This window comes from Hylobates moloch, unplaced genomic scaffold (genome assembly GCF_009828535.3).
Source record: "Hylobates moloch isolate HMO894 unplaced genomic scaffold, HMol_V3 SCAFFOLD_1, whole genome shotgun sequence".
Taxonomy (NCBI): domain Eukaryota; kingdom Metazoa; phylum Chordata; class Mammalia; order Primates; family Hylobatidae; genus Hylobates; species Hylobates moloch.
Genome location: NW_026652276.1, coordinates 63,931,869 through 63,948,811, shown reverse-complemented (window position 1 = coordinate 63,948,811; position 16,943 = coordinate 63,931,869). Strand labels below are relative to the sequence as shown.

The 16,943-nt window shown below is 39.7% G+C and overlaps 1 protein-coding gene across 9 annotated transcripts in view; it reads right to left on the bottom strand.

Annotated features, from left to right (window-relative positions):
• The window catches only part of PRKRA (protein activator of interferon induced protein kinase EIF2AK2), a 20,971-nt gene extending 4,028 nt beyond the window's left edge, over positions 1–16,943 (bottom strand). The window contains exons 1-8 of one of the 9 annotated variants that reach the window (XM_058440740.1): positions 16,877–16,943; positions 16,473–16,528; positions 15,749–15,918; positions 12,162–12,243; positions 9,136–9,214; positions 7,983–8,100; positions 6,303–6,397; positions 821–995 (exon numbers count right to left, since the gene is read on the bottom strand). In XM_058440740.1, the coding sequence (XP_058296723.1) occupies positions 821–995; positions 6,303–6,397; positions 7,983–8,100; positions 9,136–9,214; positions 12,162–12,243; positions 15,749–15,908 (709 nt within the window). In that variant the 5' untranslated portion in view covers positions 15,909–15,918; positions 16,473–16,528; positions 16,877–16,943. Of the gene's footprint in view, positions 1–820; positions 996–6,302; positions 6,398–7,982; positions 8,101–9,135; positions 9,215–10,138; positions 10,249–12,161; positions 12,244–15,432; positions 15,557–15,748; positions 16,012–16,068; positions 16,305–16,472; positions 16,684–16,856 lie in introns of those variants that run through there. The other 8 variants (XM_058440739.1, XM_058440747.1, XM_032755277.2 and 5 more) reach the window with 8 other exon arrangements.

Sequence of the window (16,943 nt, the reverse complement as noted above, 5' to 3'; positions counted from 1 at the left end):
AACCCGGGGGGCAGAGGTTGCAGTGAGTTGAGATTGTGCCACTGTACTCCAGCCTGGGCAACAGAAACAAGACTCTGTCTCAAAAAAAAAAAAAAAAAAAAAATCAAGACACCAAACACACACAACTAATTAGCTTTATAAATTGAATTAAAAGAAAATCCATACTGACTTGCTTTCCCATCTGTCCATATTTGTCTATCCAAATGATTAAGGGCTACAGAAAATACAGATGATGATGGCTGAGATGGGATAAAACTATAAATTGACTTGGTTCCATTTACCTCCCAGAATCAGCATACAGTGACCAAGTAGAGAGAAAAGGTCTGGGTACCACAAACTTGGTACTTGTGCTGGAAATGTAGGTGCCTTTTCATTTGCCTAGCAGGGCCAGTTTAACAGCCAGGGTATCTTCTGGGACTCTTCCCCAAATCTTGCTCTACCACTGACTAGCTATGTGATCTTGGGCAAGTTTCTCAACCTTTCTGTGCCTTTCTTTCTTCACTTATAAATAAAGATAACAGAATTTGCTTCATAGAGTTAGTCTGAGGATTCAGTAAGTAGATACATGTAATCTTAGAACAGTGTCTGACACACAGTAAAACTCTATCTTTGCTATTGTTGTTTTTGTTATAACTGATAGATGTTAGCTATTATTACTATCCATAAGAATGGGACATATCAATTATATATATTACTAGCCTAGTAATTACATATACTTAGAATCTCTGATCAATAAATACATTATAATAGAAATTTTTGTTCCTCAAACACATTTTTAAATAAACATGTCTTGGGAAAGCCAAAGAAAAATAAATCATACCTATATCCAAATATGTTATATTAAAACCTTGTTCCTTGGCAATTTCACTAAGCAGCTGGATGTAATCTGTATTTGGAATACTAAGGAGGCTTCTTTTCAGTAAGTTGATCTTTTCACCAGGAGAATTCCTCAAGGAATGCCAAGTACATCCTAAAGAATGTCCTACTACATTTGTCTGAAAAACAGAGATGAAGATGAAGATTTAGACTCTTCATCAGAGATGAAGATTTAGACTGGGTTCCAACACCAGTACCAGTATAATTAAAAGTACTTATTAAGCACTTACATTTAATATGTTATAAAGCATGTTTAAATGGATAACATTTGGTTAATTTTCCAATTTAAACAAGACAACATTAAAAAGTACAAATTTAACAATACTACAAAATATGTTTTTAAGAAGCACTTGCTATAATATACTGAAAGCATTTTGTATTTTGTATAGTACAAATGTTTCTCAGTCGAGTTTTCTGATGGTCACATTAAGAGGTACAAGATATTTGGGACCACCATAAGTAAATCCACAAATAATTAAATCTGCCTAATGGAGCAATTTGCAGATTAAAATATAAAACAATTTTCATATCTTTGGTTTTTTTTGTATTAAATACCAATCACTATAACTGACAGCTATAAAACAGGAAAAAAAAAAAACTAAAATAACATGAAATGTGCAAGTTGGGTTTGAGGAATAAGTCATTCAAATAAATGACAGGATGTCAAAAAGTTCTTATCAGACTTCTATCCCAGAACCCAACTGAGTATTTTTTTTCCTTTTTCTTTCTGCTTTTCTTCTTTCCTTTATTCTCCCCTATATCTTTCCCTTTTCATCTCTGTCCGTAGAATGCCTTATATTTCCATATTAGTTCATGGTTCTCAATTGCTTTCATATGCCATTAATAAAAACAACTACTTTCTGAAGTAAGTAGGGTTACTACTCTTAATCTTGTTTTATTAATGAGCACGACAGAGAGGAGGCAATTTCCAAAAGATTTTAGAGATGGCATGATATGGAATTAAGTAATTTGTTAGATTTACCAAATAAAAATTTACATTATAGAAACTTTAAAATACTGTTTTTAAATAAATTAAAAAACACTATTTACATGGTTAAAAAAATACATACATGCACTAAGAACAAATATATAATGAAGAGTACAGTCTCTTTTCCTTACCATCCATTCCCTGAAGACCTCTGTTCTATTTCTTAGATGTACTGTTAAAACATTTTTCAGTATCTTCCCATAAATGTTCTATGCATATGCAAGCACACACAATCTTTTAAAGCAAGTGATAACTTACTCCTCTACATCTTGTTCATTTTTCTTTTATCAGTGCACATATATGCACTGTATTTACGTTATGGATCTCCAGCTGTGAGCTTTAGGTTGTTTCTGGCTTCTTGCTTTTACTAGCAATAAACACTCTTTTGCACTTGAATGAGTTTCTCTGTAGAATTATTTCTAGAAGTGGAACTGCTAAGTCAAAGAACATGTACACTTTTAATTTTGATAAATACTTCCAAACTGATTTCTGAACCAATTTATACTCCTACCAACTGTCTTGGAGGGGGCTTGTTTTCTCATACCCTCACTAATACCAGCTATTATCAAATTTTGTAGTTTTTGCCAATCTAAAAGGTGAAAATATTTTATCTTTCATGAATAAAGTTGAATATTTTTTCTTTTTTTCCCTTAATCGTTTGCATTTCTTCTATTGGGTTGTGTCTTTTTAACTGATGCATAAAAGCTTTTTTTAATTTTCTCTTTTTTAAGAGTTAGGATCTTGCTGTGTGGCTTAACTCTCAAACTCTTGGGCTCTAAGCAATCCTCCCACCTTAGCCTCCCGAGTAGCTGGGTCTACAGGCATGTGCTGCTGTGTGCAGCAGATGTGTACAAAACAGCTTTAAAGGTAGTATTGAAAACAGTTCCTTTATAGTTCTATGTTGAAAATAATTTCTTCCCATTTTGTTTTTATTCTCTTGATTTTATTTACAGATTTTTTGCTGTGCAGTAGGTTTTATGTTGTCAAATTTATTAATCTTTTAATCTTCTAGGTTTTAAGTTAAAATGCTTTCCCCATGCTAAGATTTTTAAAAAGAAAAACTCTTCCATGTTTCCTAATACTTATACTGTTTCAAATTTTTATGTTCAAATCTTTGATCCATCTGAAATTTACTTTGGTGTAAGGAATAAGGAAGCATTCTAAATAGATGTCATACACATAAACAAATATATATATAGCCCCCACCCAAATGTGGATGTAAACCGTTTCTACATCATTATTGAATAATCCATCCTCTCACCCACTGATCTGAAATCTCACTGTTGCTATATACTATGGTCCTATGTGGATTAGCATATACACCTGGATTCTATTCGCTCCGCTGACTATTCCTGGCCCAGTAACTTGTCTGACAAGTTCAGTTTTACAGTATGTTTTGTTCTCTGGTAAAGCAGCACACCCTTGCTCTCCCAACTCTTCCTTTTCAGTTTTCTTGGCTATTCTTGAGGGTCTTTTTCCAGATAAACTTCAATAAAGGTGTATCAAGGTCCAAAATGAACGCTGGTAGGTTTTTTTGTTTTTCGAGTTGGAGTCTCGCTCTGTTGCCTAGGCTGGAGTGCAGTGGCGCGATCTCTGCTCACTGCAAGCTCTGCCTCCTGGGTTCACGCCATTCTCCTGACGCAGCCTCCGGAGTAGTAGGCGCACGCCACCAGGCCCGGCTAATTTTTTTTTTTGTATTTTTAGTAGAGACGGGGTTTCACCGCGTTAGCCAGAATGGTTTCTATCTCCTGACCTCGTGATCCGCCCACCTTGGCCTCCCAAAGTGCTGGGATTAACAGGCGTGGGCCACTGTGCCCGGCCAAACGCTGGTAGGTTTTGAGTGAGACCACATTACATTTAAATACATTTACAATGTTTTCTGCTCTATTCTTTAGTAGACTTTTCCTCACGTGGTCCTGCGCATTTCTTTTTAAGTTTATTTTCAGATAGCCTATCCCTGTTTCTACAATTTAAATTGGGATCTTCTATATTCTAGTTATTATTTGTAAATAAGAAAACTATTGACCTTTTTCTAGTATATTTTCTCAGAATAGGATTTTCTATTTTTCTATAAAATGACCAATGTTATCAAGCTTCGTAAGTTTTGTCAAAGTGATACACACATACAGCAAAAAATCAAATAGTACAAAAGTATAAAAGCAAGAACCTCTGCCTTGCCCCTTCTCCACCTTCAGGTCCCCTTCCCAGATACAATAATTTTTAGCTTTTTATTTTTAATTATTCTAGTTGTTACCTACATAACTCTGGGTAATATGGAAAAGCTATTGATTTTGTATATTAATTTCATAATCAGTTACCTTGATGAATTCTCTTATTGTTTCTAGTAGTTTTTCTTTAGGGTTTTAAAGGGATACAATCATTGCAGTTAGTAGCCATTTTATCTCCTCTTATTTCCAACTTCGTACTGTTTTCTCTTGTCTAATTTGTTTTTAATTGGTGGGTACTTCTAGAACAAGGTTAAATAAAAGTGGTGTTGGTGGGCATCCTTATTTCTGATATTAATGGGAATGAGTATAATGTATAAACATATAACCATGATTTTGGTTTTTTTCAAGTTTTTATCAGTAATGATTGCTGAGTTTTATCAAAATTTTTTTGGCATCCATTGAGAGGATTATATATTACTCTTTGACACATTAATGTGGTTAAAGTAACCAACTTACTAACCTTGAAATAGTCTCACATTAGTTAAATAAACCCTACTTGTCAATGCTGTATCATTATTTTAATATCGTACTGAACATTTTACAAAGGTGTCTCACCATAAGGCATATTGATCTATAATTTTTTTTTTTTCTGTTGAACTTGCTATTGTCAGGTTTTGGTGTTTGTATTATGTTGGTTTTGGAGAATAAATTTAAAAGTTTCCTTTATATTATCTGTACCTTGCCTGAAAAAGAGTTTAAATACCATTGGAAATGATCTCCTTTGAAGATTTGACCAATTTCACCTGTAAACCTATCTGTGCTTTGTAATTTTGGTGATATTGTTGACTCAAATTCCAAAAGCAGTAAATGCAGTGTTTTATATTTTTCTATTAAAAAAGTAAAATCAAATTATATTACTCATTTGTATATAGTCTTTGATTTTTTTTCTAAAGAATGAGCCCTTATTTTATCATAAGCTCAGTGAAGAAGTTGCTACAGTTGTACTTTTTTACTTCCCACCTAATACACTACTCTCAGATAATGTACCACATGACACACCTATCTATGAATATCAGAATCTGAAGTTATCTATCATGTGTAGGCCAATCTCTTAAGCTCTGAATTTACTTGTTCAGCTACTTGATATATTCACTTAGCTATTCCATAAGCACTTCAAATTCAATATTTAGCTCATTATCTGCTCCCCTCTTGCTATTGCCAAGTTTAAAATAGTAATTTCCTCCCTTTCCCTTGCTTCCCACATCCAATCAGTTACCATGCCCCTTTACCTCAGTTTTCTAAATAACTTTAAAATCTACCCATCTCTTTCCATTTTCCCAGCCACTACCTTAGTTCAAGCTGTCATGTCTCACGTGTCTTCTATAACAGCACTCTCGCAGGTCTCTTTGATCCTAATTTCATTCACTTACCATAATGCAGCCAAGTGATTTCCTTCTAATGTACAGACTAGATCCTGTCCTTCCCAGATTAAAATTCTTTAATGACTTTGTACTACCCTTGGGATAAAGTTCACTTTCCTTATATAGGGGTCCCTTTAAGATTTAATCCCTCTTTACTTTGCTGGCCTCATTGAGACTCCCTCCCTCCAACACTATGTTCTACACACAACAAATCACTTAGGGCTCCTAGACTGCATACGATGTTTCACTCCTGGCCTTTGCACACGCTTTTTCTTCTCTCTGGAATTCTTTTCCCCCATTCTACAGGTCTTGGCTTAGACATTACTTCTTCCTGGAATCTGTCTCCAAACCTGTTTTGGTTGGATGCCTTCTTCTGTGTTCCCACATCACACTCTGTAAGGACTAGTCCATAGAGTTCCTTCTTTTCTGTAGTCTGTAAACTCCTTAGAGGCAGGGACTGCTTATTCACTGCAACCCAGTATCCAACACAACACTTAGCACACAGTATGAGCTCACTAAATGTTTGCTGAGTGAATGAACGAACAAACAAAGGGATGGAAATGCGCTGTCACTTTGAAGGCAAAAATGGCACTACTGGCCTATCATCTTTAGATCCCGTCCTATTATTCTGAATTTGACTGTGTCTCCCAAGCTCTCTTACCTAATTGCCTCTGTGATCCTGACTCACAAACAGGAAGCAGTTAAAAATGGGGTAGTGTATAACTGAATAATGAAGAGATTTCTAAAAATTGCAACTCTGAAGTAGCTATACAATAAGAAATCAAGGAAAGTTTCCTACTGCAAGAAATGCTTAATGACATTAACATCATAGCTGTCAACATTACTCACTAAAGAAATGTGGTTCTCTGGAGAAATATTACTAAATTTGGCAAGAAATTTCTCAGCAGCATTCCTTTTGGCTTGCTTTTTTGATGCCCCCTTTCCTGAACAAAGAAAAAGAAATGGTAGATTTAGAAAAGAAATTAGTGTCCACAGAGGATGATCAAACGTATAAAGTATTATGTTTAATCAGAGAACCTCATGGTTTTTTATTATATGCTAGACTATGTTCTTACTGACCTGATATCTTTCTTTGTTACGCTATTTTGTTTGTATAGCTATTAATTCTTCTTTTTTTTTTTTTTTTTTTTTGAGACAGAGCCTCGCTCTGTCACCCAGGCTGGAGTACAGTGGCACCATCTTGGCTCACTGCAACCTCCGCCTCCTGGGTTCAAGCAATTCTCCTGCTTCAGCCTCCCAAGTAGCTGGGATTACAGGTGCCCACCACCACACCCGGCTAATTTTTTGTATTTAGTACAGACAGGGTTTTGCCATGTTGGCCAGGCTGGTCTCAAACTCCTGACCTCAGATGATCGGCCCGCCTCAGCCTCCCAAAGGGCTGGGATTATAGGTGTGAGCCACTGTGCCAGGCCTGTATAGTTCCTAATTCTTACACTTTTGAAGGCATTTAAGTTTTTCTTTAATAGTTATGCTTTCTGTTTTCCTATAATAGTTGTATTTTCCTATGTCTAGCATTACTGAACCATATTTGGTTTAATTCTGACCAATTATTCAGATTTATTAAAATACACCTGAATTATAACTCCTCTCTCTCAATGTCTATTTCCTGCTTGTGATCTTCTCTAAACTGACGATTATATGGAATTCCTTTTAACAGGAATAAGAAAGGCACAGGGGATGCTGGAGTTGAAAGATACCATAAATACCTACCTCCATGCTTTTGTTTTATAGATTAAAAAACTGAGGTCCAGAGAGATTAAGTAATTTGCTTAACTTTGCAAATCAAGGACTGCATCAAGGACGGAAGCTGAGGTTCCTGCTTTTGGCCTGGTGCTTTCTGTACTGGCCCACACTACCTCCCAAAGGCAAATAGTTTCCTATTACTTGAAACTATTATCTAGCTAAGGTAAAATCCCAGTTTAAGCCACTTTTAAAAATAACAAAAACATGCCAGAGAAGTTAACAGGAATTCTCACTAGTACTTTTTAAAGTGTTTCTTATAGTTTATATAGTGACAGTGTTTCTTATAGTTTATATCCTTGATAACATAGAAGTTGCTATAATTAAGATAATTTTCATTTTTATCTCACTGCAATTATTTGCCATGTAGTCTCTTATCAATCATATCATTTTCAAGTGTAATCTTCCTCTAGTCCTATTTTCTAGATAGAATAGCTGTTAAAATCCAAGAGATTTACTATAGCTTTTTCTCCAAAGTGAGGTTTTTTAAGTCACTAATTTATCAATGAAGACTGTTTAAAGTACAGAGCCAGCAGTTTGTCTTTCTATTAATAATCTATGATTTTTAAAAATATCAAATTAAGAAGACTTAAGTATCTTAAGCCAAATATTTATACTTAAGTTCAACCTCAGAAAGTCAGAGACAATAAAAGAGGAGTGTATCAATTTTTCTGCATAGAAATATTTGAAAACATTACAACAGAAATTTCGATAGTCATTCATCATCTGAAAATATTTCAAGTGCCTTTAATTGTAAGAAATAAGTACCAGTTTCCATAAATGACTCTAGCCTGCAAATTGTGGTATATTCTCTCTTATGAGCAGGTCCTCCCTCCTGGGAAAGGGTATATTCAGGAAGTCTCCAGCCATGATGAATAGCCAATTCCTATAAAATCAAGATGAGGCTTTAATAGTAATTTTATGCAATGGCTTAATCACATAGTGTTTTCTTAATTTTGATCCCATTTCTATGTATATGTTTGAAAAGAATAGTGATTTTCTGCAACGGAAAAAAGAGGGAAGACCCTCTATTTCTCAAAGACATTCCCGCATTTTATATTTTTATACCCCAATACCAAAACTGGAGCAGTTTTGTACTACGAATGGTGTTCTTGCATTAAACCACAGTGAGCTGGTATCAGACTTCAACTAGAAAAACAGGCTACTACCGCCCTCTTTGGGAACACCAGAGGAGACCATCTACAGGTTTCACTGTTAGCAGTTCCTAAAGTCCCTCCCCTCCTAGCTATAGACTTCCAAACCCACAGCTGGCCAAGAACACATGAGGAGTAGGGACAGCAAACAACAGACTTGGAGGAAGTGGGAGACAGAAGGTGAAGAAAACTATAGAACAGCTCATAGCGCAGGAAAAGGAGACCAAAGGACTGGCTGAATAATGGGGAGGGGAATGGCCTAACAGAGCATATGGATAATCTGCAAGAAGGATATTCTGCATATAGAAATTCAAAGCTGAATATATGTGTGTGTTTGTGTGTATATAGATATAAATTTTTTTTGGTAGAATAAGCAAATAAACAGACTCCTTTTCTTCAGTTAGGTTCACTGATTTGATGTAGGCTCTTTATAAAGTCTTCTGTCTCAACAGAAGTAGAAAGAGATTTGTCACAAGAGTAGCAAGAACTATTCTTAAAGTATAAAACACTCTACCCATGTGCACTGAGGGCCTATTGATCTTAAATGAGAATTCTATAAGCCAAAGGCAAATACTGTATAGGAAAGAAAATCCAAAACATAAATAGGAAAATAATTTCAAGTTAGCTCTGTAAATCTAATGATCATAAGTTGGAAAACAAAATATATCACTATCTTGTCTTTAAAATATTAATTCCTTGTGTTAGCCCCTCTGACATTACAAACTTATTATATATTTCATCAGTAGGCAAAGAACTGTACAACTTACCTGTAATGAACCAATAGGATTAAGCTGGTTCTTTGGTTGCTTGGAAGGGTCAGGCATTAAGGGGTCAGGAACTGCAAAGCTAAATATTTTTTAAGTGTTAAAAAACAAAATAATTTCCCCCGAATTATGAAATAAATGACAAGCATTTTCTAATTAACTCTCTATGTCTTTGCTCTTGTCATTCCTTCTACATAGAATGCCCTTTTCTCAGACCTCTTCTATGGGAATCTGATCTGTCATCCAAGATATATCTCAACTGTCACTTCCTCCAAGAAGCCTATCCTTTTACCCCAGTGGTTTATAATCTCTCCCTTCTTTGAAACATTATAACACATGGTTTAATCCTTTCTTGAGGAAATTGTTTTACCATAAATTATATACTCTTACAAATACATATAATTTGTCCATCCTTCACCACACCTCTCCCCTGTTCAGACTGTAAGCTCCTTGAGGTAGGGCCTATGTATCACTTACCTACATAAGCTTTGTGGTGTTTTGTACATAATAGGCATGCCATAAAAATATATTTAAAGAATACTGTTACAACTATACAAAAAACAGAAGAGTAACAATGATCCAGAAAATTTAGCCTGGCAATGTGAATAATACAGATTATGTATAAATACTGTTTTTTCATCCACAGAACTATGAAGAGAGATCTGTTTGATCTATCATCTGCTCGGTGCTGGGATAATCCTCTAAGATTTACATGTATCCTGCAGAAAATAGATGGCTTAGATGAATTTGGTTTTAGCATGTGGGGATTATGATTAGGGAAAAAGAGAACAACCTCTTCTAGGGAGTTTGGAATTACTAGTTACTTAGCAGGTCAGTACTTAAAATTGAATAAGCGGCATTTCAAGGTTACTACCACCTAGGCAACTGGAGTCATTTTTCCATGACAAGTGAGGTTTAGTTATTGCCACTTCCTCAAGGTTTTTTTTTTCCAACTGTGAGAATTTCAAGCTTCACATAGGCTGATGAGATATGAGTATTCACTTACAATGCTGCATGCCGAAGCTACCCAAATAATTGTGATGGAGAAGTGAGAAAGTCTCTGTATTAAGTCAGGCCACTTTAGGCCTGATTACAGCTTAGTAATTCCCATTTTATCTGTCAAGAAGCACAAATATGGTAAAGTTTGTTAGCTTTTTTGCTGACAAAAGTGAAGTGCCAAGATGCAGAAAGGACACTCCATACCCCTCATTTCTACAAATGTACTTAATGGTTGGGTTCACCTTCAGGCTGTACAGAAACAGCATGGCCATCACCAGTGGGGGAGAACCCAATACCTGCCATGTCATTTGGCATGTCTTTTTGTTTGTTTGTTTGGAGACAGTCTTGCTCTGCTGCCCAGGCTGGAGTGCAATGGCATGATCCTGGCTCACTGCAACCTCTGCCTACTGGGTCCAAGGGATTCTCGTGTCTCAGCCTCCCAAGTAGCTGGGATTACAGGAGCATTCCACCACACTAGGCTAATTTTTTGTATTTTTAGTAGAGATGGGGTTTCGCCATGTTGGCCAGGCTGGTCTCGAACTCCTGACTCAAGTGATCTGCCCACCTTGGCCTCCCAAAGTGCTGGGATTACAGGTGTAAGCCACCATGCCTGGCCTTGTTTTTCTTTGAGGCAGGGTTTCACAGGCTGGAGTGCAGGGGCACAATCTTAGCTTACTGCAATCTCCGCCTCCCGGGTTCAAGCGATTTTTGTGCCTCAGCCACCCAAGTAGCTGGGATTACATACAGGCACCTGCCACCATGCCTGGCAAATTTTTGTATTTTTAGTAGAGACAGGGTTTTGCCATGTTGGCCAGGCTGGTCTTGAACTCCTGGCCTCAAGTGATCCACCCACCTCAGCCTCCCAAAGTGCTGGGATCACAGGCGTGAGCCACCCCGCCCAGCCTGGCATAGATCAATTATAATGTATGACCCTAGAGAATCAAGCATCATCTTGTGAAATGCAAGGCTTGTCTTGGGCAGCTGCTTATCTAGAGGGTTGCCATGTCACTGGTTAGTTCTAAACTACCCAAACAGTTTAGAATGATTTACAGAAAGAGAGGAATACTACATGAGAACCTAACTACACCCCTAATCCAAAAGCCTTTCTACGACTAGGGAACAAAAAACCCATCCCAAATTCCCTGGGTCTCTACTGTCAATTATAAACTGATTACACAGATCGTACTTCAGGCATATGTGAGTGTACACACAAGAAGAACGTGAAAGCATGCCAAGCTCCACAGTGCACCCAGTGGACACTGCTTTAATATGTGAGATGCTCCAGGACCAATATTCTATCTAGAAACACCTAAAGTAGTAAAAAAATCTTACTTTGGAAAGATATTTCAAGAATGAATATCCCACTTAACATTCTCTTCTTTTGGTATATATTATATAATAAAAGAAAACCTCTGCCTGCTTCTTCAAAATTAGAATTCCCAAAAGAGTACTTTTAGTGGATCTTTCTCCATCTCACACTTTGTTTTCTTCAATGTAGAAATAATCAAAGTCTAAATACAAAATGTTAATATTTACAAGCAGCACTGATTTTCTACTGTTGTATCCCATTAAAAAAAAAAAACAGTAAAGCCTAGTTCATGAGCACCTTCATTTAATAGCTAATTGCTGGATTTGATTGGATAAAGTTTTCTTTAATGGATGATAAGTTTTCATAAGGAAATAGAATTTGAGAGGTAGGATGCTAACAATTGTTCACTTTGTTGCTTTGTAAGCATGTTCAAATTTTTTTTTTTTTTTTTTGGAGACGGAGTCTCACTTTTTTGCCCAGGCCGGACTGCAGTGGCACTATCTTGGCCACTGCAAGCTCCACCTCCAGGGTTCACGCCGTTCTCCTGCCTCAGCCTCCCCAGTAGCTGGGACTACAGGTACCCGCCACCGGCCCGCCTCGGCCTCCCAAAGTGCTGGGATTACAGGTGTGAGCCACCGCGCCCGGCCAGCATGTTCAAATTTTTAATCTTACCTCAGCCATAATATTTTTGAGCTGCTGAATACAAAGAAATTTAGCTCACCAAATACTTGCATTGGCTTTCAAAATGTTTATGGCAGCCTCTGCAGCTCTATGTTTCGCCAGCTTCTTACTTGTACCTTCACCTGAATTAAGATTTAAAAAAAGAAGTCTTTATCTCCTACAAAAAATGTGCAGCTTACAAAGATGTTTTCAATACACAAAACAAAGTCACTTATAGATTTTACATACACATACTAGGTAATAAAAATATGTACTATATGTGGTTATATACTGTAATAAAATATTCACCATGTGAAAAATATTTTAAAAAATAACTTTTAAAGTTCTATATATTTAATTCTATGCATACCTGCATAAAAATCCTTATTTCTACATTACATATGTTTATTACATAACATGGTAATAAAGTAGACCATGTCATACCTCTGAAGAAATGCAGCTTAGTATTTTACTCTTCCTTTATTCCTGGAGGGGAAATTCTTCTGCAGCAAGAAGTTTCTTTTAAAGGAACCATTTACAGCAGAATTGTTTGATAGCAAAATGTGCATAATTTTATTCTGGCAGCCTGTCCTGTAACGTATCAAACTGCTCTGCTAGGCTGAGCAGTCATGATTATGTGTTGGGTACAACAGGAAAGAGTTTTATGGAATAAGGTGACAGCTTGTTATGTATCTTCTGGACAGTCTGTATCTTCTGCATGGGTAGCTAAGTTGGGACTGGGGATAAGACTGACGTCTAATTTCAGTAAGCAATCACAATGGCAAATGATAAATTCCATCTTTTTCCTTTTAAGTTCAAACTCCCATACCCTCATGGAATATGTTTCAAGTGTGGCCTTCAAGTGTGAGAAGACACACAAACCATATATTTATCTGCTAACAGAGGTATTAGGGATATAGCATACAGGGTCCCTGCCCTCAAGAGCCAACAGACTAGTGTGGGATTTTTGTCTGTTAATAGGCACCTGAAGTATGGAATGGGGATATGTTACAACAAGCCTAAGTGCAGGCTGTAGGGGAGTACATAAAAGCAGCGGCTCTCGTACTCTTTGTAAGGATTCAGAAAGGTTTCATGAAGGAAGAGATAACTAAATGGAGACCTAAATAATGAGTAACAGCTAATAAAGTGAAGAGAGATGGGGGAGTGGTAGGAAGAGCATTCTAGGCAGAGAAAAAGAGCACCTGCAAAGGCTCAAAGGCAACATACAACACAATGTTCTCAAGAATCCCAAGTAGTTGGCTTTGGCTAAAGTGTTAAGAGCTTTTTTAAAGTGTAAGAAGCAAGGCTGTAAGTCATGTTAAGAAACATGGTATTGGGCTGGGCATGGTGGCTCACGCCTGTAATCCTAGCACTTTAGGAGGCTGAGGCGGGTGGACTGCCTAAGGTCAGGAGTTCGAGACTAGCCTGGCCAACATGGCGAAACCCCGTCTCTACTAAAAATACAAAAATTAGCCGGGCGTGGTGGCAGGCACCTGTAATCCCAGCTACTCAGGAGGCTGAGGCAGGAGAATCGCTTGAACCCGGGGGGGCGGAGGTTGCAGTGAGCCGAGATTGCACCACTTCACTCCAGTCTGGGCATAAGAGTGAAACTCCGTCTTGGAAACAAACAAACAAACAAAAAACATGCATTTATCCAGAGGATTAGAGGGAAACCACTGAATGGATTTTGAGACGAGGAAGACATATGAATGCTAGAAAGAACACTGGCTGTTAAGGGTGGGTGAGGTGGCTCACGCCTGTAATCCCAACACTTTAAGAGGCTGAGGTGGGAAGACTGCTTGACGTCAAGAGTTCAAGACCAGCCTAGGCAATGCAGTGAGACCTTGTCTCTACTAAAAATCAGAAAAATTAGCTGGGCATGGTGGCGTGCACCTGTAGTCCCAGCTACTTGGGAGGCTGAGGCAGGAGGATTGCTCCAGTCCAGGAGATTGAGGCTGCAGTAAGCTATGATCATGCCACTGCACTCCAGCCTGGGTGACAGAGAGAAACCCTGTCTCAAAAAAAAAAGAATGAACACTGGTTGTTACGTGACAAAAGGACATCACAAGACTAGAAGGTAAACGTGTAGCTACAAGACTGCAGCTACAATCCAAGTGAGAGATGATGGTGGCCTAGGCAGTAGCAATGGCCAACAGAGAGAAGCAGACAGATTCAATGGATATTTAGTGGATTATTAAACTCCAATGGATAGAGTTTAATAACAGACTGGACAAGAGGGAGAGAGACGGGAAGTAGTTAGAAGACAAAACCCACATTTCTACTGAACTAGGTGACTGTGGAGCCTTTACATAGAAAGGGAATGCAGGAAGAATGGGTTTGAGGGAAAAGATGGATTCAGTTTGGCACAATGAGAGGCTTGAGGGGCCTCTGTGTCATCCAAGCAAAGATGCTCAGCAAGCACAGACTGATACACTATTCTGTAACTGGGCTTGGGATGTAGACAGACATTTCAGAATATTAGCCTTTAGAAAGTATCAGAAGCCATTGAGGCAGATAAGCTTGCACAGGAAGCCATGGTAGTGTGAGAAGAGGGCGTAGGCAGAACGGTTGCCATAGGTTGTTAATTTGGGGTCTAAAACACATTGAGAGGGAAAAACCCTCCCTTTTCTTGAATTCTTCCTGATTATCTAGAAATAGACTAGCTAAAGTAAGTAATGCAGTGTTGACTCTATGGTTCCCATGGGGACCCTTCCGGCCAGCACCTACAATCTAACTGCCTCACACAAAAAAGTTTTAAACTTTTCTTAAAGTGGCGTCAATTAAAATAAAGGACTCCAAACTTCCAGGGACACAAACAAATGCTGCCTTCAGATTTACCAGATGGTAGAACTTGAGCCTTCCTACTATTTTTTTTCTTGGCATTCTTCCAAATTAAATTTAGCATCCAATGTTTTCTGTGTTTGCAATTAAATAGATACATAAGAAAAATAATGTCCATATTTACAAATGAGCAACTTTAGTTATGATTTGCTCAAGCTCATAGACCAAAAGAAGGCATGAACTTTAAAATTTCATTGCTATGTGACTTCATTGCTATACGCATGTTACTTATAATCTCTCTGAACCTGTTTCTTCTTGTTTAAAAAGTGGATAATATACAAAATATCTGTTCAGTTTCGAAAACTAGAAGTTATTATGTAATATATGAGGACCTTCTCCCCTTTATTTTGTTTGGATACAGAATCAAAAGTGGCACAATGGACCTAAAATGCCAAATGAGTCCATACAGAGAGGAGAGATGCTCAGAAAATTCTGGGGTCATGCCTCCTGGCATCTGCTATAATCTATGAAACTTCACAGTACCTACTGACCCAGCTATGACTGCTCCAAAACCTTTCCTGCTTCCCTCTAATTCTTAGAAGAACCCTAGGAGGGTATGAGAAGAGCCGTGCAGGATGGCTGGGTAACTTTTTAGTTTCTGAGCTTCCTTGGTATCTGGGGAAGAGAAAATTAGGAAGAGAATCAGATGCAGCTGGAAAGCCCTAACGACCTGAGATGAGAGGTCTCGGTTTCAGAGCCTGTTACTCACAGCTGTCTGGCAAAAAGAGAACTTTTCCGAACTGAAAAGCAACACCAAGTATTGACTGCCAACCCACTCGGTCATCCAGGTTAACTGTGTATACAGACCTGTGCAGGTTATGTCACCAACGGTTACTCTGAAGGTGAAAGTGGGCACGTGTATTTGCACATCAGATCTTTCACATTCATAAACTGGGATGTTCTTGGTCTTCATGCCGTATTCGTGTAATACCTGAATCGGTGTTTTCCCTGGCTTAGCTGTTATCATCTTCCCCAAACTGCAAAAACCACAAAAAGGTGTGCTTTGCATGCCAAATTGGAGATTGAAGCAGAAGCGTAGAGGCCAGCTTTAACCGTCACCGACGGTGACGAGGGAGGCGCCGAGTTCCCCGGCGGCCAGGGCCAGAGCTGGCGAGGCTGGGGCGCACCTGTCTTCTGGCCCCGCTGCGGCAGTCACCCCGCAGGGGCAGGCGGGGTGAGCAAGGTCTTTAGAGAGAGCACTTGAATGCGGGTAGGAGAGATTCTCAACCGAACAGGGCTGGCGGCAGCGCCGCAGCCTCTCAAGACAAACCTGACGATCCCTTCCCGGGCGCGGCGACAGCGCGCCACCTCCGCCCGCCCCGCGCGCAGCCGGTGGCCACGAGAGGGGCGGGGCCCGGCCGCAGACCCCAACCCTCGCCGCCGAGAGGGCGGGGCCGAGCACCCACAGCCGCGGAGGCGTGGGCGCCGGGCAGGGCTTTACCCAGAATGCCTCTGGAGGGCCGGTTCCCCGCGCCCCGGCCCCGCCGCCCAACGCTCCCGGCCCTGGGGCCCTGACTGCCCGCACGCTGACCTGAAGGTCCCACTGTCCTCGCGCTCCAGCGGCGGGGCCTCGGCGCGGTGCCTGCTCTGGGACATGGCGAGAAGGGACGGCTCAGCGGCTGGAGGAAGAGCGGTGCGGAGCGACGTGCTCGCTCCCCGGGTCGCTGTTCCCCAGGAGGAGCTCCAGCGCCGCCACCTCCTCCGACTCCCCCGCCTCCTGCTTGCGTTCCTCCAGTGAGGGGCGGGCAGGGCGGGGGCGGAGCCTTGGTGGCGTAGCTCCGGCTACGCCCCCTCGCTGCTCCTCTGCGGGCCTCCATCCCGGCCCAACTCCGCCCCTGTCCCTTCCAGGGTCCGCCCCCTTTCCGCCCCACTCCCGCCTGGGCACAGGCATTGGGCTACCGGGCATTCTCCGCACCCGCCCCTGCCGGCCCTGACCAGCCTGCAGTAACTGGCCCCTAGGCCGCAGTTCTTTGTCCTTAGCAGGAGGCCGTTTTTTGCCGGT